General features: G+C 47.7%; 1 protein-coding gene and 1 long non-coding RNA gene across 7 annotated transcripts in view; one reads left to right on the top strand and one right to left on the bottom strand.

Moving 5' to 3' along the window:
- Positions 1-12,888, bottom strand: part of ZNF710 (zinc finger protein 710) — a 63,985-nt gene extending 51,097 nt beyond the window's left edge. Inside the window, exons 1-2 of one of the 6 annotated variants that reach the window (XM_067696873.1) lie at positions 12,638-12,888; positions 10,551-10,642 (exon numbers count right to left, since the gene is read on the bottom strand). In XM_067696873.1, the coding sequence (XP_067552974.1) occupies positions 10,551-10,624 (74 nt within the window). In that variant the 5' untranslated portion in view covers positions 10,625-10,642; positions 12,638-12,888. Of the gene's footprint in view, positions 1-10,550; positions 10,643-11,133; positions 11,595-11,646; positions 11,937-12,637 lie in introns of those variants that run through there. The other 5 variants (XM_067696862.1, XM_067696890.1, XM_067696899.1 and 2 more) reach the window with 5 other exon arrangements.
- On the top strand, positions 12,739-16,461 carry LOC137202070 (uncharacterized). The gene is made up of 2 exons (XR_010932455.1): positions 12,739-14,038; positions 15,844-16,461. It is a non-coding gene; the product is annotated as an uncharacterized lncRNA (long non-coding RNA).
- Positions 16,462-20,563: the final 4,102 nt, after the last annotated feature.

The following is a 20,563-nucleotide window of genomic DNA, read 5'->3' as shown; positions in this document are numbered from 1 at the left end:
GAGAGAAGAGGAAAAAACCTAAATTTAGGGGACTGCTTAAATATGTGGAAGGGTATATCATATACTGAAATATTAATAATTATAGGTGGTTTTAATTTTCTTCTTTTTGCTTGTTTCTATTTCCTAAATTTTCTGCAACAATCATAAATCTCTCTGTAACAAGAAAAAAAATCAATAAAAGCTATTTTCTAAAAAACAAAAGGAACAGATCCAAGAGACTGTGCATTCGTTGGACATTCAAATCTGAACTGGATTTGAACAAAACAAAACTGGACAGAGACACTTAAAACCACCTAAGAATATTTTCAAGGACTAAGAGGTGGTTTCCAGTGAAGGGAAATTAAAATCCTCCAGAAGGCCTGAGTGAGTGCAGGAAGGGTGAGTCAGGAGCAGGGAGCCAAATCCCCAGAAGAGTCAGGACCCAACATTTCTGTCCTTAGAGTAACTGCCATGGTGGGGGAGGGGTTGGGGTAGAGGGCGGGGATGAGAACAGGCAGAGGGGCCGGAGGTGTGAAAAGACAGATGTTACTTTTGTCCCTGATCAAGGAAAGGACAATGGCCATCTCTTTAGACAGTGAATTCAAGCTCAGTGAGATTTGTTCATCTACCTGGCAACAGGGAATGAATTTTTACAACCAAGGTATAGAAGCCCCCAAACAGAGGTGTGGAAGAGAAATTCTGACAAGCTCTGTAACTGAAGCAAAAGAACTTAGCTGATGTTACACAGAAATTTTTCCAGATAATGAGCTAGAACACAAGAATATAACGGAGTGGAACGCTCGGGAGGGCGTTAAGAGTACCAGGTGTAGCATTAACAGAAGGTGGCCTTTGCGTAAGATGACCTAGAGCCCAAGGAAGGAAAAATCCCACAGGACGTGGACTTAATTATTCAAGCATCAGGAAAACCTGAGGAGCAATGGGAGATGTCTAAATTTCTCCAGTCCTCTTTCTGATCAAAAGCTTTAAAATCTATCTCAGAGATCAAAATTCATCCATTTGGGAAACGTTTATGGGGTGCCTCCTATCCATGCACGCATTCAGCAGACAGCCAGGTGCAAACTTGCCGTGGGTGCCACTCTGTGATGTTCAAAGCACTTCCACTTCCACTGGCCTAACAAACAAAAATGGACAGCATGGGTCACTAGCATGCATCCCTCATAAAGATGCCAAGTAGCACAGTGACAGGGTGCTGGACATGCCAGCTCAGGCCCACGGATCCTGAAGACTTCCCACCCCCATGAGCATTCCTCAGCCCCAGTGGACCTTGACTCTCTCTTAAGAAATGATGACTCCAACTTGGAAAATAAATATGACACCACACATGAGGACAGCTGGTGCTGGATGATTCTGTGTCTCTTAAAGACATCAAATTCTTCCCCCAGGTGAAGCTGTATCCTATAAATTACAGCCTCGCATTATGTATGGCCAACACCTTTAGCTTTGTTCTCCGTGGAGAATTTCTCTTCAGCAAAGAGGAAGCAGTCAATACCCTACTTTGAAAACAGCACAGGTGTTTCTGTGAGACAAAAACCAAAACAAAAATCAAAAAAACACCTCTTCCTCCCTTTAATTAAAGGGATTGCACCTGTGTATAGAAAAATAGGAAAAAGTTGTTCTTCCAGAATCTTCCATGTACTAAGTACTTTCAGCCCTGAAAACGTCCCCACCGTAAAACAAAGTGAAGGCACCAGCTTACGGTACCAGCAAGTGCTCCCTTGGCACCTGGCAGCAGCTGGTACCTACCTGAGGCCAGTTCATAACAACAGTAATAAAAGTTCCCTTGAAATAGTGTTAAGGTTCAGACACTCTGATGAAAGCTGGGAACTTCAAAGATAGGACTGCAAAGCCCATCCCTAATCCTCCTCATTGTGTCTGATGCGGAGGGCTGGGTTCTGGGCTGGCTCCACCACCTACTGCCTGAGCTTTGCCCAGTAGGACTTGTGAGCCTGCCAGCCAGCTGGAGGAGGCGGGATGGAACTTTGCACTCACTCCCACAGGGGGTCGGGGGGGGGGGGGTTGTCCAGGCCATGGTGCACAGCCATTGGTCCTTGACCTATGAGAAGTCGGTTAAAAATAAAGGAAGGAAACAAGAAAATTCTGATCTACAGACATGAGCCCAATGATTCTGGAGTGAGAACTGGATTCAGTGCCAGGTTCCAAGGCTCTCTCCATGAACCTGGGCAAGTCATTGCAGACTTCCAGGCTTCAGTTTCTTGGTCAATAAAAATGGTAACCTCCCTAGGGGCTGCTGAGGGGAGTAACTAAAATACCCTGTACGAAAATGCAGAACAAAAGTGTGATCCCTATTCCCTTCCTCCCTCCTTCCCACCCTCCCTTCTTTCCACCCTAACCTCCTTTAAAAAAAATTTTTTTTTAATTAGGTAATATAGGGAATTTCCTGGCAGTCCAGTGATTAGGACTCCGTGCTTCCACTGCAGGGAGCACGGGTTCTGTCGCTGGTCAGGGAACTAAGATCCTGCAAGACACGCAGTATGGCCAAAAATAAATAAATAAATTAGGTAGTATATGCACAAAGTACAAAATTCAAAATGTAGAAAAAGGAACACAGTGAAAAGTCAGCATCTGCTGTGGGAAACCACTATTACCAGTCTCCTAGGTATCCTTGCAGAATGCTGCATAGCCAGGCATTCTGTCTCTTACTTTCTTACTTAAGAAAATAGCTCAGCAACCACATCGATACATAGGGAGCTTTTACATTCTTCTGTACAGCTGCATAGAGTGGCATTGCATGGTTATAGGATAATTTATTTACCAGTTCTCTAGTGATGGACATTAAGGTTGTTCCCCCCACCCCTTTTTCGCTTTTATAAGCAATGACGCAATGAACTATCTTGAAAAATGCATCATTTCACATGTATGCTCATATCTGTGAGAGGAATTCCCAGAAGTGGAGTTGCTTGTGCACTTTTAATAAATATTGTCGGGCTTCCCTGGTGGCACAGTGGTTAAAAATCCGCCTGCCAATGCAGGGGACACGGGTTTGAGCCCTGGTCTGGGAAGATCCCACATGCTGCTGAGCAACTAAACCCGTACGCCACAACTACTGAGCCTGCGCTCTAGAGCCCGTGAGCCACAACTATGGAGCCTGCACGCCTAGAGCCCGTGCTCTGCAACAAGAGAAGCCACCACAATGAGAGGCCCGCACACCACAACGAAGAGTAGCCCCCCGCTCACCGCAACTAGAGAAAGCCCGTGTACAGCAGCAAAGACCCAATGAAGTCAAAAATAAATAAAATAAATAAATTTATTAAATAAATAAATATTGTCAAAACCCTCTTTATACAGGTTGTACCAACTTACACTCTTTCAACAGTTACAAGAGCATCTATTTCCACTGTCACTTCTCCATAGCAGAGTTAACACTTCTCTTATTACTAGTGGGGCTGAACACCTTATATGGTTAAGAACCACTTGTATTTCCTTTCCTGTGACTGGTTCTTAGCCCATTTTAAAAATTGGGTTGATAGTCTTTTTCTTGTTGATTTTCTCTTTTTAGGTATTATGGAAATTAGCCCTACCTCTGATATATGTTGCAAAAATGTTTCCCCAGTTTTGAGAAGTGGAAGACTCTTTTGACTGTTTATAATTTGCCTCACAGAAATTTTTTACTTGTGTAGGGTCAGATATATTAATCTTTTCTTCTATGGATTCTGGGTTTTAAGTCAAAGTTAAAAAGTATTTTCCCTGAGTTCATTTTTTACATTTAACATCTTTAATCCATCTGAAATTTATTTTGTTATAAAGTGTTCTTTTTTTAGACAGCCATCAGGTTGTCTCAAGTCACAAATTTTAAAATGCCACCTTTCTAAAATGTCACCTTTCATATTAATTTATCATTGAGTCCCTTTTCTTTCTTCTCTTCCAAATCATGCCCCTTTATCTCAGAATCACGCTCTTTCTCTCCAAGGCCCTCCCATCCCTTCATTCCATTTGTGAGTCAAGAGTTGATCCATGTTATCATGACTGACAGTCACACAAATTATGTTGAATCTCAGTATCTTAGAGCAAGTAGAGATCTCAGAAGCATCCCTTCATTTTATAGCTAAGGTCACTCAGATCCAAAGAGGTAAACTGGACCTGTCCAAGATCACAGGGTAGCTTAGTGCTTGTGATTTTTTTTATTACTATTCAAGAAGAACAGAAATATTGATTTTGCCATAAATTCCACTCAGTCAATAGATATCTATTAAGCAACTACTCTGCCCAACAGTGAACAGGCACTGGGGCTCCAGAAATAAATGACACAGCTCTGACCTTTCAAGAAGTTCTAAAAAAAAAAACAGAAGTTCTGAGTCCAGTGTGGGGTCTGAACACACACATCCACAGACTAATAGATAAGGTGAAAATGGCCAATGAATGTAGAAGGACTGGTTAATTTTGCAAGGGATGGCATGGAGAAGGCTCAGAAGATGCATAGTTTTCAGTTGGGCCTGACATGACTAGGACTTTGTCCAAATATGGAGAGAAGGCATTTGGCAATAAGGGAACAATGGGACAAAGTGGGGGGGTCTGGTGGTATATCGTCAGGAAGGAAGTACTCTGGCTTAGTGTTAGCTCTGGGCAGAGTTTTAAATGAAAAGGCTCCTCTGAAAATCTGTGGTCATTAGCCAGCCAAGTGGGTTTGGGCTCTGGTCCTCAAAACTGCAAGCTAAGAATTATAAATAAATGACCCATCTGTAGGGTCTTAAGGTGTCTGGCAGAAGGCAACACATATTCTCCCTGGAAGAATGTACTCTCATCCCATACATTAAAGAATTCTCACAGATAGAATTCTAACAAATATAAGCTCACAATAGAAAATCACAAAAAGAAATAAGCCCTCATGAGTGAGAGGGAGCAGAATCATCAAACAACAGAACTACACCTGTAAATACTTCAGATACTAGAATTATTGGATACAAAAAAAAAAAAGGTGTTTAATATGATTAAGGAAATGAGGAGTTAAAAACCCAGGTAAAGGGCTTCCCTGGTGGCGCAATGGTTGAGAGTCTGCCTGCCGATGCAGGGGACGCGGGTTCGTGCCCCGGTCCGGGAAGATCCCACATGCCGCGGAGCGGCTTGGCCCGTGAGCCATGGCCACTGAGCCTGTGCGTCCGGAGCCTGTGCTCCGCAACGGGAGAGGCCACAACAGTGAGAGGCCCGCGTACTACAAAAAAAAAAAAAAAAAATCTCAGTGGAAGGGCTGAAGAGAAAATTAGAGATAAGTGAAGAGAGAATTAATGAGCTGGAAGACAAATAAGAAATTACCCAGAAAACACTATAAAAAACCAAAAGATTGAAAATGAAAAAGAAGTTGAGAGGGGGGTGTGGGACGAATTGGGAGATTGGGATTGACATATATACACTACCATGTATAAAACAGATAACTAATGAGAACCTACTGTATAGCACAGGGGACTCTACTCAGTGCTCTGTGGTGACCTAAATGGGAAGGAAATCTAAAAAAGAGTGGATTTATGTATATGTATAACTGATTCACTTTGCTGTACAGCAGAAACTAACATTATAAAGCAACTATACTCCAATAAAAATTAAAAAAAAAAAGAAGTTAAGATGTCAAGGAGATGTAAAGGATAGAATAAGATCTAACATATATCTAATTGGAGTTCCCAAGGAGAAACCAGAGAGAGAATGATAGAGAGATAAAAGTCAAAGAGATAAAGCATGAAAATTTTCTAGAACTGATCAAAGTCACTAATCTTTGGTTTCAGGAAGTCTAACGAATCCTTAGACAAATAAAATAAAATCCACTCCTAAATGCATTAAACTGCAAAACACACACACACATGCACACGTGTGTGAACACACACCACCACCACCACCACCACAACAACAAAACAACAACCAGAGAGAAGAAATTACCTAAGATCAATAACTGGGCTACTACCTTCTCAATATCAATAAGGAAAGTCGGAAGATAGTAGAATACCATCTTTCAATACTAAGACGAAATAACTGTCAAGCTAATGTTTTATACCCAGTAAAACAATCTCTTAACAATAAATATGAAATAAAATTTTAGCCAAACAGGAACTGAAAGTTTATGATTAAAACACCTCGACCACATGATGTTCTGATTCCAGAAGGAAAGCCTGAGATGCAGGGAGAAATATGGGTAAACAAAATGGTAACTATGTGGAAAATCAAAAGTTAACCAACCTTTCATTGCACTGCATTACTTGAAAAAAGATATGGATACCAACTAACTTTAAACCTTATGCAGTCTGCATGCATCAAAAGGACGGAAATAGAGTATGTAAGTTCCAAAGCAGTAAAGAAAAAAAAGAGAAAAAAAAAAAAAAAAACATTTGCAGGGTGAAGCCATAGACATGGACGGGAAGCAAGTAGCAAAGAACCGTGGCTGAGGCACCAAAGCATAGCCAGGAGAGGAAGGAGTGGCAGAAAAAGCAGGATTAGAGAGGCAGGAGCAGGACCCAGAGTGATGAGCCAGAACCCACGACAGGCAAGAGTATCACAACAGTACAGCTACAGAGAAGCCAGGTAAGTAGAGGCTACCAGATGTGATCAGGAGGTGGCTGGGAACCTCTGGGAGTGGAGTGGGGGTGAACCTGATGCTTCAGAGCTGGAGAGGAGAGGGAGAGAGAGGAAGTAGGGATCGAAATTGTGGCCTCTTCTTTGTGAAGTCCCAGGGTGAAGAGAAGTGAAATGGGAGGGGGGCAGGGGAGAGGCAGGGCCAAAGGAGAGGGAGACAGGTGTGTCGGTAGCTGTAGCGGGGAACTGGGGCACAGGAGGATGTCCAGTGCTCAGTCGTAGGCAGGCAGCCTGGGCAGGACATGGGAATAAGGGTTGATGGTGGGCATGAGGCCCAGGTGAGCAGGCAGAGGTATCCCAGCTTGGGGCAGGGGTGGGCGGGGTTGCTTCAAGTAGGGCTGTGCAGTGGGGGGCCTGGAAGGATTCAGAATTTCAGAGGTGACCTGCTTCCAGGTAATGGCGAGTCCACAGTGGTTCTGTGGCTAGCAAATGGATGGGAGGTTGAGACTGTGGGCCTAGGGACCCCAGGATTGGACATCACAGGGTGGGGTTAACCAACCAGCACCGCCAGCCTCCAAAGGGTCCCTAATTCTTACTGAGAGGCCCGCTCAGGCGTGGTCCTTGTGAGGACATTCTGGCGTGGTGCATAAAGCAACTATTAAAGTTTGTACAATTTTTTTTTACCAAAACCATGCAGGACAACCTTCCCAATCCAGAAGACAAACAACACATAACCAAGAGTCATCACAGAAGTTCTAGTCTCCCATGTAAATCTGCAAGGTGGACATTCCTGCTTTCTGTAGTGATCATTCTTACCTGATTTTGATTCTCTGTTTATTATACCCTGGGGGGCAGGGAAGGAAGAAAGGGAAGGCAGTTGGGCCACAATGTGATCCCTTATTCTCAACTTCCAACTGCACTGAAAATCCTCACATTTCCAACAGTTCTCTCGGTACTCCCAAAATATACACATGATAGAGCATATGTATTTAATATCAGAAACTCCTTTCTGATGATGGTTGTAGAAGACAGAACCAAAACCCCTCTAGAGATCAACCCACTTTTAACAGTCTCTTTATTCCATTTACAAATATATAGATGATAAAGATAATACATACTGGTAAATATTCAAATGGCACAGAAATGAGTAAGAGAGATGACAAAAGGCCTCTGTACTTGGGGTAAGGCACTAGGGGTGGCAGAAGGGTCAGGTCTGTGAGCTCCTCTTTAGTGCTTACTGAAGTCAGACCAGAGCATGGACTAGTAGCATATGCTGGCCCCCACCAGGGGGAGGCGCCGTAGAGGTGGATGCTGTGTAAGCCCAGGTCCTTTCCCTCAGTAAAGCTTGGAGACAGCACATACCAGCAAAAGCCAAAGATCTGAGGAGCCAGAAGGAACTTGTGGGATCATCTAATTCCCTCGTTATTACTCTTCCAAGTCATTCCAAGTTGGGTGACTTGCCTGAGTCACCCAACTCATTCGCAGTAAAGCTGTGAACCTCCCAGTTCGGTACTTTGATTCCATCAGTATTTCTTAGACTTTACCACGCACGGGAATCTTGTTAAGATGCAGATTCAGCAGGTCTGGGGTAGGCCCGAGATCTTGCATTTCTAACAAGCTCTCAGGTGATGCTGATGCTGCTGGTGCATGGACCACATACAGAGTAGCAAGAGTTTACATCAAGGCTAATGGACTATCCCACCTGGTTAAAGCCTCTTCACCCACCCTTTGCGTGGGAAAGCCTCCCTTCCCCCATCCTCCCTGATTATCAGCTCCCATGGTCTCTGTACTTTTTCCTTTGAAGCATTTATAACAACTGTAATTAAAGAGTATTTGTTTAATTATTAGTTTAATGTCTGTCTCCCAGGGAGACTGCAAGCTCCACGAGGACCGGACCAGCAGACTGTCGATAAAAGGGCAGCTGTTGTGGGCTGGAGCAGCCTTGACCAGCATCCTTGGAGGAGGAAGGGAAGGCTTGTACTGGTGGGAAACACCTTCTAGAGGCCTCATGGCCAAGGGTGACACTTCTGCCGTTAAAATTCCCACCAGTTTCAAATACATGCCGACTAAAATGTAACTTGAAAAGCAACCTTTAAAAACAAAAAGTCTCCTAAATCTTTATCAAAGATGTACTGAACAAATATATGTGGTAAATAAAAATAAATTTGAATAGTGGGATAAATTTAAAAAAAAAGTCTTTATCAAGTGCAAAACAGTCCCAATCTGGTACTAGCCACTCTGCCTGGGGAATAATTAGGTCCCCAGTAAATATTCCCTTACAGTCCTCAGACACTGTGAGGGCCTTGGCAAAAGAAGCAAAGGGCCTGCTCCCTGACCAGCCTCATTCTGTTGCAGACCAATTTCTTTTCCAATTTTTCTGCCGCCATCCTTTCTAGCAACCCCAAAGCTCTGAATGCCCAGCTCCTTGGAGTGGGCAGAGATATCTGAACTCATCATCATTCTAGGGTGGCCAAGTTTGAAGTCAGTCTGCCTGGGTTCAGACACCAGCAGTTCTGTGCCCTTGTATGTAACTAATTTCTCTGTGCTCCAGTTTCCGAATCTGCCAGATGGGAATAACAATGCAGTAACTAGCACCTGTGAGGACTAAGGGAGATGATACACATAAATCACTTACACAAGCCTGGCCCAAGATCTACGATTATTATTATCCTCCCCATATCCGGTCCAATTCAAGATCTCTCTATTGTTTCACACAAGTCTCCACCCAGTGGCTCCACCTCATTCAAAATTTACTCTTCCCAGTCCCTCCTGCCTTACCTGTCTGGAGCTTGTTCGAAGCAATGACTCACTGCAAAACTCTGCAGCTCCCATCAATCACCTCCCTGTCTCTGCCTCTGTGTGTCATTTGTGGGTCCCCGCTGGGAGGGAAATCTTTTTCCTCATGTCCAGTACCTTTATTCAACAAGTATTTATCGAGGGCCCACTATGCGCCAGGTCCTGTTCTAGGCACAAGGGCTTAGCAATGAACAAAGAAAGACCTCTATCCTCATGAACTGAAAGTAGTAAGAGATCTAACCCACGAATAGAGATCAGTTCGGGTCTCTGGCCCTTCCTTACGTCCCCATTCTTTTCCCTGACCAAGCCTAAATAAATCACACACAAGTACAAAGCATGAAGAAAACATTCCAGATCAAAAAATGCTCAGTGTGACTTGGGCACATCCCGATGACTAAACTGCTGCCCCGTTAAACTGGTAGACGTTGAAGAAGTACGCATTATAACAGCCAGAAACACCCGGTTTCCCCAAGTAGTCACACCAGCCGTCAAATCCTCCAGAACAGTATGTGTAACACAACTAGAAAATAAGGTCCTTCATTTACTTATCTCATGAGGGTAGGATAAGCCCACGTTTTCATGTTCTCACAGCCACATTCTTCAGATGAAGCCTGATTCGGGTTCCCCAGCAGGAATACAGGCAGCAGCCTTGTGTTAACAGCACTGGAAATGGACTCTGAAAGCCCAGGTTTCAGTGCTGGCTCTGTCGCTTACTGTGTGATTTCAGGCATGGAGCTTTTCTCATGCCTCACTTTCTTCAGACAACCTCTAAGGTCCTCTTCCAGTTTTGCAGTCTAAGGGCTGGGATCAACCACCATTAACATGAGACACAGCAGATTCACAGATTCCTTAATTCAACAAAATGAGCCCCTGCCCTCAGATCCAGGGGGTGAGCAAGCCGATGAGGAGCCTGTGGACAGCATCCTGAGATGCACCCGACTACTCCTTTACTTATTTACTCCCATCTAACTTCAAACCTGAGCTTTCCAAGCACAACTCGGATAGAAATATCCCTGGGCCACAAGGCAAACCCAAAACAGAAGGCATGCAAAATCTCCGGTGGGCCCATTAGTCTCCCTTCCTCCAACTCAAAAAACCATTCCAGACCATGTCCATCTCCTTGTCTCTAGACAGGGAGCCTAAAATTAGTCTCCCTGGTAGAAAATGCCTCGTTAGAACGGAAGTGACCCAAGTGTAGAACAAATGGCCCACTGGCCACACACCACAGGACAAGGACTCACCCGGGAATCCGCTCTGAGAAGAAGAGTGAACCTCTGCTCCCACTGCAACTCACTGCATCTGCCTCCATGGGCATACAGGCAACCAGGTGAGCCTGGAGGAAAGAAAAATGTGACCCAAATGGCCAACTCCCCCTACCCTAAAGAAAGCAGCCCTACCCCCACTGCCCTCATGCAGAAAGCCGGGTCCTGCAGGTTAGTGGAGCACTAGTGCGGCTAGAACTACAGGTGACCAATTAGAGGTCCTGTTCCCAGACTGGCAGGTGCCTGGCACAGAGCGACGCGAGGTTCGAGGGCCAGCTGACAAAACCACCATGAGAGCTCTAGAAAATAACATTCGCTTTAAAACAAACAAGAAAGGGACAGCCATACTAAGTCTCAAAAATCAAAACCAGACAGGCCCATGGCTTTGATCACAAACACTAAGAATACATTTTCTAAAGTCTAAAGACAATTAGGGGTGGTTTATTTCCCCTCCCCCACCTGGCCTGGCGGGTCCTTTGAAGGCCCCTGGTGAGGGCAAAACAGGGATGCAGGCTCCAGGCCCTCTACTTGGCAGAAATGAACTTTGACTGTTTTTACTTACACGTGTACAAAGGCAGGACTGAAAGAGCAGCTTCAAAGTTGGCTGGGTGACCCCCAAGGTTCAAAGTTCCTCTCCGCACACCTATGTGGGAATCTTGTGAGTTTCCCAGGCGCCCACCGGAACTGGTTATGTCCCCTCCAGGTCTACACCTGCTGGGAGTTTCCATTTTGCACAGAAATAAAGGCGCTCTGGGTGCCCTTAGCAGTTAGGGCGCTCGGTCCGCTGTTCTAGGGTGGGCCACCAGGACAGTCCCTCACTGGACCGCTCAGACCGGGAAGGACCAGCACCTCGTAGTGACCCTGTAAAGACGCACCGGGCTGCGGCTACGCCTTGCCCGAACCATCGCAGAGCTCAGAGATACATTAATGATCGTTTTGGGTTAGTTAAAACCTACGCAAGCACCTCCCTGGCCTCTTAAATCTTCCCAAACTACTGCTCAGACTGGAGGGAAGCAGTTGCAGCCACCATAAAAGTCATCTTAAAAGGCAAGATGGAAAAAAAACCGATACGCACTAGTTAGCAAGTCCGCGGTTAGGGGGGCGGTGGCACGAGGGCCGGATCTGTGGGCTCTGCACGCTGGCGGGGGCTGTCCCGTTGGTCCCCGAGTCCCCGCGCCCACCTGGCAGCCTCGGGGCCACTAATCTGACGCCGGCGATCACACCCCACAGCTCTGTCCAATTAGGAAAATGACCGCGAGGAGACGGAGAGAGTGGGCGACAAGGAAGGGGAACTGAGACTGAGGAGGCTAAGGACAGGCCGTGGAGACCCAGCCGGCCGGCGAGCGCCTTCAACAGGTCCCCGCCCCGGAGAGCGGGGCGTGCGGCGGCCTGCTGCCCCGGGGGCGCCCACGACACCCCGGCGGCGCGCCCAGCCCTCCCCCACCCCGGACGGCGGGGACGCGCAGCAACCCCACCCGCCGGGAGAATAAAGTTTGTGGGCAGCGGCGGGGCGGGGCGGCGCGGCGAGGGGGTGAAACTTTGAGTCTCCGGCGGGCGGCGGGGGGAGAGTACTAGGCGCCGGGATACCCACGTGCGGGCCCGCGAGCCGCCGCCGCCGCCTCCGGGCCTCCCGCCCCGCCGCCGCCGCCGCGCTTTCCTTTCATTTTTGCTTCTCTCTCTCTCTCTCTCTCTCTCTCCCCTCCCTTTCTCTCTCTCTCATTCGCGCGCTCTCCTCGCTCTCGCCCTCTTTCGCTCGCTCGCTCCCTCCTTCCCTTCCCCCTCCCCCTCCACCCCCCCCACCCCCACCCCCCCTGCCGCCAGACGCCATCTCTCCCTCTTTCCCCGGCTCTCCATGTCTCCCTCCAGCTCTCCGGCATGAGGGAATGTGGAAGTGAAAGGAAAAGACGACATGTTTGCGGCGCGGGCCTGCGCGCGGCCGTCCCCGGGGAGAGGCGGGGGGCGGGTCGGCCGCGGCCGCAGTGACCCACCCCCGCGCCCCCGCGCCCCCGCCGGCGCGCCGCCCGGGGCTGCGGGGTCGGGGGCCCGGGGCCGCGCGGGACACTCACCCTGGGTCCGGGCGCGGCTCCTACGCTGGGGCCCGTGGCGGGCCGGGGCCGGGGCCGGGGGCTCCTGGCTGCCCACCGCCCGGGCTGCTGCTGCGCGCCCGCCGCCCGCCTCCACGCGCGCCCGCCGCCTGCTCCTGCCGCCCTCCCTCCGGCTCCTCTCTTTCTCTCTCTCTCTCTCTCTCTCTCTCTCTCTCTCTCTCTCCCTCTCTCTCTCTCTCTCTCTCTCTCTCTCTCTCTCCCCCCCTCTCTCTCCCCCTCTCTCTCCCTCTCCTCTCTCTCTCTCTCTCTCTCTCTCTCGCTCGCTCTCTCTCCCTCCCTGGAAGAAGGGAATGAGGCAGGGCTGACGTGAAGGGATGCAAAACAGCTCCTCCTAACCCAGCTCGCGGAGGAAGAGAGACAGAAAAGCAGCCCTTTTATCTCTCTTTTGTTTTCTCACTTCCTTCCACCCCCCAACACCCCCCTCTTGTCAGCCCAAGTTTTCTTTTCTCTTTCTACCGCAGAGAGGATTTTTCTTCCTTTCTTTCTCTTTCTTTCGGTTCAACTCTCCCACTCAAATTGAAAGCCTGGAGGGTTTTCTCTCTCTCTCTTTTTTTCTTCCCTCTTTTCTTCCTTCTTCCTCCTTTCTTATTTCTCTAAAAGGGTTTTGTTTGCTGTGGGAGTTTCGTTTGAAAATCAAGTCACGCCTTTTTTCCTCCTTTTCTTTCTCTCTCTTTTTTTCTCCTCAGCAGAAAAGGGGAACAAAGATTAACTGAAGCGGGAGAGAGGGGGAGCATCAGAACCTCGCATGGAAATGGGGGGCCCGGTCCTGCCCGGCACAAAGGGGGCGAGCTTCCCCCACCGTGGGAAGCTTGGGGCGTCCTCCCGAGAGAAGAGTCGGCGGGGCTGGGGGGCGGGGGACGCGGGTTCCTTCCGAAGTGCGGGCGAGGGCCGCGGAGCCCGCCCCTCCCCAGGCAGAGGTGGAAGGCTGGGTGTGTTCTTCACTTATGTATTTTTAAAGTAGGCAGATGGGCGTGGAACAAACATCCCCGCGGAGCACTAAACTGTAAGAAGCCTTTAAACAGCTGTTTGCAGAGCCCTGGACGTCCAGACTCGAGGGAGCGGTGCGGACTGCGAGCGCCAGGGCCCGGGTGGGGAAGGGGCTCCAAGGAGCCGCTGGGATCGGCCCCTCGTGGGCTCGCCAATCCCACGGCCCGGGCCTTCGCCCAGGGCGCACTGCTGGGGGGCGCCGAGGCGTGGCCGTTGGCAGCGCGGGGGTCAAGCCCCTGGCGCCTTCCTGCAGGGCCTCGGGGCTTGGCACAGCCTTGCCCTTCCCGGGCTTCCGAGCCGACCCTCGGCATCTAACCTCCAGCCGCTTCTCCACTCCGAGCCCTCGGACAGGACGCGGTAGAGCCTCCCCGAAGGGTCAGTTATTCATGGGGCGCCTGGGCGTGTTCCCATGACCTGCTCTGCCTTCTGCTTCTCCAGAGATGGGGGGAGAAAACAGGGGGAAAGTTCCCAGAGTAAAGTTGGCCACATTTCTCTTTTGCCCAAGGAAGTATTGAGCACCTGCTGGATGCCCGGCACTTGGACTGGGGCTACTGCCAGGGGCTGGGGAGAAACGTGAGTCTTCATGGGCCCTGAGAGTTTCCACAGGAAACAATGCCAGAGGAGACTGCAGCTCAGGACCAGGTCATCGAGAGGAAGGAAAGCCTGGATCCTCTCCCCTCCCTCCTCTCTTCCTTCCCCTTCTCTTCCTTCCTCCCGGCTGCGTCTCCTTGGCTCCACCCCTTCTCCTCATCAATTCCTCCCACACTTCCCTGCTCTCCCTGGCTTTTCACTGGAGGGTCCCTTCTCCCAGCTAGGAGCAGATGCTGAGCCTCATTGTCTCTCCCCCTCAGTGACTGCTGCCTCCCGGGGACAGGACCTGCCACTCTTCACCCCTCCCCCCAGCCCGCAGGCCTGGGCCTTTACAAACTGGATCCCCAAGGTCACTGACCCTCACCCCACTCTAAACCAGCTCCTGGTGTTGTGAGCAATGACTCCAGTCACTCAGAACATGATTTGTTTCTGACTGGGAGTGAGAAAACAGTAGCTTGGTACTTGCTTTAGCAAGGAGGACACCATGATTTTAATGTCAGTGCACTGAGCCCTGGATGACCGCAGAGCATCCCCCCGACTTTGCCCTCTTAGTGGGATATACAGGGAGCTACATTTCTGTCATCTTAGATCCTGTTTAGTGCACCTAAGGTATACCCTCCAAATAAAGCAAAACAGCTCTGACAGTCCAGCATTCACGTAACAAATGCTTACCGAGTACCTACTCTGCCAGCTCCTATGCTTGGGTGCTAAGGACCTAACAACCTATGGCACACGCGGTCCTCACTTAGGCTTTGCAGACTGGCAGGGGAAGAAACAAGAAGACAGGCAACCACAGTGCCACATGTTACATGTTAAGGATGAAACAAGGAAGCACCTAAAAAAAGGGTGCTTGGACTAGGGTGGTCAGGGATGGCTTTTCCTGGAGGAGGTTACATCTAGATGCGTAGGCCTGTGCCAGGTAAACTCATAGGAAGGCACAGCCTGTCCAAAGGCCCCAAGGGAAGAGAGCACATTCTTGCAGTTTCTTGGAACCTCCACAAGTATTTGCTGCAGTGGGGAGTACAGTGGGGGAGTGGGGACACTTTGGTGTCAGGGCACAAGGCGGGGCAGGGGAGAGTGGGGAGTGTGTCAGGCAATAAGTAAGGGAGGGGGCCGGATATCAGGGGGCTCTTCAGATTTTAGCCTCTCCCACTTGCTAACTTCATGAACTTGGGTGATTATAGTTTCCTTCCTTATAAGATAGGGGTAAGAAGACCAGTGGGCTGCAGAGACAGCATCTTATGTTTAAGCTCCCAGGCTTATTTGCTGCATATCCCTGGGCCAGTTGACCTCTCTGAATATAAGTTTTCTCATCTGTGAAATGGGGTGAAAACACTTGACTCACAGGGTTTCTGCAAAGCTTAAAAGGCTTAAGACATGCCTAGCTCAGTGTCTGGCACATAAGCTCCAATACATGGTAGCTTTTATTCATTGTTATTATAGATCAAGGAGTGACAGGGAGGTGCCTTTACAACCCAGAAATGAGATTTATGTTCTGGGTTGAAACTAGAGTGAGTCACCATGCCCGAAATGCAATGAGCTGGCTGTGGAGGAAGCATTCCTTCAGAGGATACCCTGTGTGCCCACAGGTGGCTGGGATTGGGGAATACCTACGTCTGACCAAGACGGCCAGTGTGTCCTCTCAGGAACAGGACCGGAATGTGAAGACTGTGGTTACCAAGGCCTGGCCTGATCAGTGGAGGTGTAGCTTGCCTGAAGAGCAAATAGGAACCAGAAGAGAGTCAGCCTCGTAAAATCCTGGAGGGCCCCTTGGAGCAGGCGCCTGGCTGTGTTTGCTCAGTGGAGAGAAGTAGACACAGAAGTTCACACTGGGGAGGAGAGAGGGGGAGAAAGAGACTTTTGACTCTTCCAGAGCCTGAATTAAATCTCTCAAAACCTCTTAGTCCTTTGCTTGGGTTCCTCATTCTCCAAGCAACCTGCAGATGAACTTGGCACCAACAAAATGCCCCCTGGGTCCAGACAGACACCAGGGTTCCAGTTCCTGCGCTGTAAACCTTTTACGCTTCTATTATTTCTTTATGACACAAGTTCATCGTGAGAGAATTTGATAACCAGCTAAGCAAAACTGAAAGAGAACTCCAGTAGAGACATTATATTTTTGTGTGTGTCCTTGGACGTTTTATATCCACATATCTACATGTAAAATGCACATAGTAATAAAACTATGCAAAGTGAATATTGTTAAATGAATGACTATACATGTAAATATATTAACAAAATTTACAAAAACGACGTAACGCTATTCCTACTGAATGGCAACCACTTTCACCCCGTAATATGTCACAAATAGCTTTCCCTGTTTGTAAACATCCATATTATCATTCCTAACAAATAATATTATTCCATGGTATGCATTTATCTTACCTGTTTAAACAAATTGCTGGACTTGTGGGATATTTCCAGTTTTTCACTTTTATGGACCCACTATGATAGACATACTGTACAGTCACCTTTGTGCCAGGTAAATATCATATTCTTCCCCCCGGCCGTGCTGCATGGCATGCAGGATTTTAGTTCCCCGACCAGGGATCAAACCTGTGCCCCTTGCAGTGGAAGGGCGGAGTCTTAACCACTGGATTGCCAGTGAATTCCCAATGTCATATTCTGATCATCATTTTACAGCTGAGGAGACTGAGGCACAGCAAAGTTTAAAAGTTTTCCAAGGTCGTAGCTACTGAGTGACTGAGCCAGAATTTGCAGCCAGAGTTTCCAGTTGGGAGTTCCTTTCAGCATCTCTGTTTTCTCCTTTTCTTTAGTGTATCCCCTCCTCATACCTCCCTGTTTTCTCTCCCAGATCACCTCCCTGTGAGAACCAGTCTAGGCAGGTGACCCACTGCCTTCTCTGACACCTGAGTAACTTCAGTAATGTCCATCTCCTGGGGTTGTTGGGAGGAATGAAAGCAGGTGATAAATGACATGTAATGCATGATACTGTATTTGGGAAATTGTGAAGCCTGTGCGAATGAATGTTAGGAGGTACTAGCAAGGGCCTAAGCTCACAGTCAGATGCCACCACCTTTAGCCAAATCCCCTGACCTCCTCAAACCCAGGAAGGAAGCCTCCAGATTCACACTAGAGAGAAAGAAATCAACTGTTCCGACAACGCAGAAGCAATAAAGGAGGCGTCCCCCGGGCATTTCAGGAGCCCCACAGTTGCTCCCCACCCCCACCCCAGCCCCACAGCTGGAACGGGAGGGAAGATTTGTTAGTCTAAGGTTTATTCATGCTTATGATTTCCCTGAGGGAGGATGCATTCATGTCACAGGCCTTCCAGAATGTTTGTATCCATCTCTGAAAATCTGAGGAATCGAGTAAGCCGAGTAAAGGGATGAAACACAGCTCTTCCGTGTTTCAATTGACGTGTCTATCAGAGTAACTGCTGGGAGAGTAGCAGATGATTATTAAAATCTGTTTCTTTCATTGACGGAACCAAACAAACATTAAAAATATACATCAGTGACTTAGCAATGTCTAATATTTGATTTTGAGTATCAAACCTCCCCACTGGATTCCAGCCAATGGAAGATGCAGGACCCCAGGGCAGAACTAAATGAGGCTGCAGAGAGCAGAGGTGGACCTAGGGCTCCTGAAAGGATGGGCTTGTGGCAGGAGGACCCAGAACTGGAGAGTCACCGAGAACTAAGTCAATGACCGGAGTCACACAGAAGTTGTGTTGGGCAGCAGCTCAAAATTCTCATAAGTGTAGTAGCAATTTAGGAAGACTCAGGGTTTGCAGGGAAAACCCAAAGAAAGCAAAAGTCTGTGTGGATAGATGGGGTGAACATCTGACATTTGTGCATTCTTTTTCAAGGAATAATGACAGGGTACACCTCCTCTGATCCCCCTTATGACCAAGGGTGCATAGTTGCATGGCTTTATTCCCATCATGGTTTGGGCCAGTAAGTTAACTGGCCTTATTTGCATAAATATAAGAATAAAAATAAGCTAAAAGAAACATGGGACACCTACCACAAACAGGAAACTGCTAGCTTCACTAAACAGTTAAAAAAAAATTAAAAACATAAAAGCCACAATGATGGGACTTCCCTGGTGGTGCAGTGGTTAAGAATCCGCCTGCCAATGCAGGAGACAGGTTCGAGCCCTGGTCCGGGAAGATCCCACATGCCACGGAGCAACTAAGCCTGGGAGCCACAGCTACTGAGCCTGCGCTCTAGAGCCCGCGAGCCACAACTACTAAAGCCTGCATGACACAACTACTGAAGCCCGCACTCCTAGAGCCCGTGCTCCGCAACAAGGGAAGCCACCGCAGTGAGAAGCCTGCTCACCACAACGAAGAGTAGCCCCGCTCGCTGCAACTAGAGAAAGCCCGCACGTAGCAACGAAGACCCAATGCAGCCAATAAAAAAAAAAAAAAAAAAAAGTTTATGTCTTTTGATTAGTAACTTTAGTTCTAGAAATCTATTGGAGGGAGAGTCATCAGTGTGGACAAAGATTTGAGTTAAGGGACTTCCCTGGTGGTCCAGTGGTAAAGAATCTGCCTTACAATGCAGGGGACTCAGGTTCCATCCCTGGTCTGGGAACTAAGATCCCTCATGCTATGGAGTAACCTAACCCGCACGCCACAACTACTGAGCTTGCGCACCTCAGCTAGAGCCCTTGTGCTACAAACTATAGAGCCAACATGCCCTGGAGCCTGTGCACCACAACTAGAGAAGAGAAAACCCACAAGCCACAACTAGAGAGCCCATGCGCCTCAACTAAGATCCAATGCAGCCTAAAATAAATAAATAATATATATTTTTTAAAAAAGATGTGAGTTAAGGGTGTTTATCAAAGTGTCATTTATGTTGGCAAAAATTACCACCACCCCCCCAAAAAAAGGAAAAGAACAGAAGGAAGAAAGCAATAACCCAAGTATTCAACAGCAAGGAAATGTTTAAAGAAGTTATGGCATGCGCATTTGATATAATACTGCATAGCTATTAAAAACCATGTTTTTGAAGAATATTTAATGACCTGGAAAATGTTTGTGATATAGTGAGTGAGATACAAAATTGCATGTGCAATTATATTTTTGTCCAGTTTTGTATATACATATATATTTATCCTGAAAAATACATATAAAATACTTGAGAGGAAATACAAACAAGTTTAAAAGTTATTTGTGTTTGTTGGAATTATAGGTGATTTTTATTTTCTTCTTTGTCTTAGTGTATTTGATAAATTTCTATAATGATTATATTATTTTAAACAATAACCTATATATTTAGAGAACAAGACCTGGGTTTCTCATTCACTCCACAGTCAACGGTGAAAAGACCCAGGCCAGGCCTTCAAGGATCTTCCAGTTCACAGGAGAAACAGCCAAGCAAACAGGAAGTTACACTACAGAATGCAATTATTTCTCCTCCCCTGGAAATGTTTGAAGACCTAGGAGGAAAGAGGAACCAGCATTTTGGTTGCTGATGATTTGGGCTCTGGGTTGAATAGACTATCTATTGTGAAAGTGTATTGTGCAAAAAGTGAATGGGGCTTTTTGTGAAGGGAGAAAAAGAGGGTGTGGTTTGGGAACTGGGAGGGTGGGGGAGGAGGAGGCAGGCCTGCAAGCGGTGGGCAGAGCCGCCCTGAAGGTCCCCCCAAGTTGTCCTTCTCAGCCTGCACCTGGCTCTCAGTGTCCAGGGTCAGCAGAGTACCTGGCTCTGCATCCGTAACAGGGGCTCAGTAAATGTTTAGTCAGTGTTTATTGTCCATAAGAACAGATGAATGAATGAGAATGTAACATCAGGGATCACTCTCATGAATTTCCTTTAAGGCATTAATTAAACATGTCTGAAGAAGAAAGACTCCATTGTGAAACCATGATGATGAGCAAGACAGGAGGGGAATTTAAAGTCTTCTCCACCAAGGCAGCAAGGGATGTGTGTGTGTGTGCACGCGCAGGAGTGTGTCTGCATGTCTGCTTTAGCGTCAGGAGGGACCTGGGTCCAAGTTTGAATGTGGCATTGAGTGAAGTCTGAGGAGCTCTTGGCTATGGCAACTTGCAAGCTGTTTGCTCTTGGCCAGACTCCGTTTCTAAATGCTTTACTACCTAGAAAATGGGGCTTAAGGTGACTTATGTTCTTGGATACCAAATGAGATAATGCAGGTAGGATAATGCTGCGTAGACAGCAAACACTCTGCATATAGAACAAGCTATTAATGTCAATATTATTACTTGTAAACCCCGAGGCATCACCTGCTTGGCAGGGGAGGGGGAGGAGTACCATAGGGTGATGGTGTTGCCATGTTCATTCTTCATACAGGAACTCTCTTTTTGTCCTTTCTTTT

This window comes from Pseudorca crassidens, chromosome 1 (assembly GCF_039906515.1).
Source record: "Pseudorca crassidens isolate mPseCra1 chromosome 1, mPseCra1.hap1, whole genome shotgun sequence".
NCBI classification, from domain to species: domain Eukaryota; kingdom Metazoa; phylum Chordata; class Mammalia; order Artiodactyla; family Delphinidae; genus Pseudorca; species Pseudorca crassidens.
Note: the sequence above shows the minus strand (reverse complement) of the source record. Positions and strands in the feature narration are given on the sequence as shown.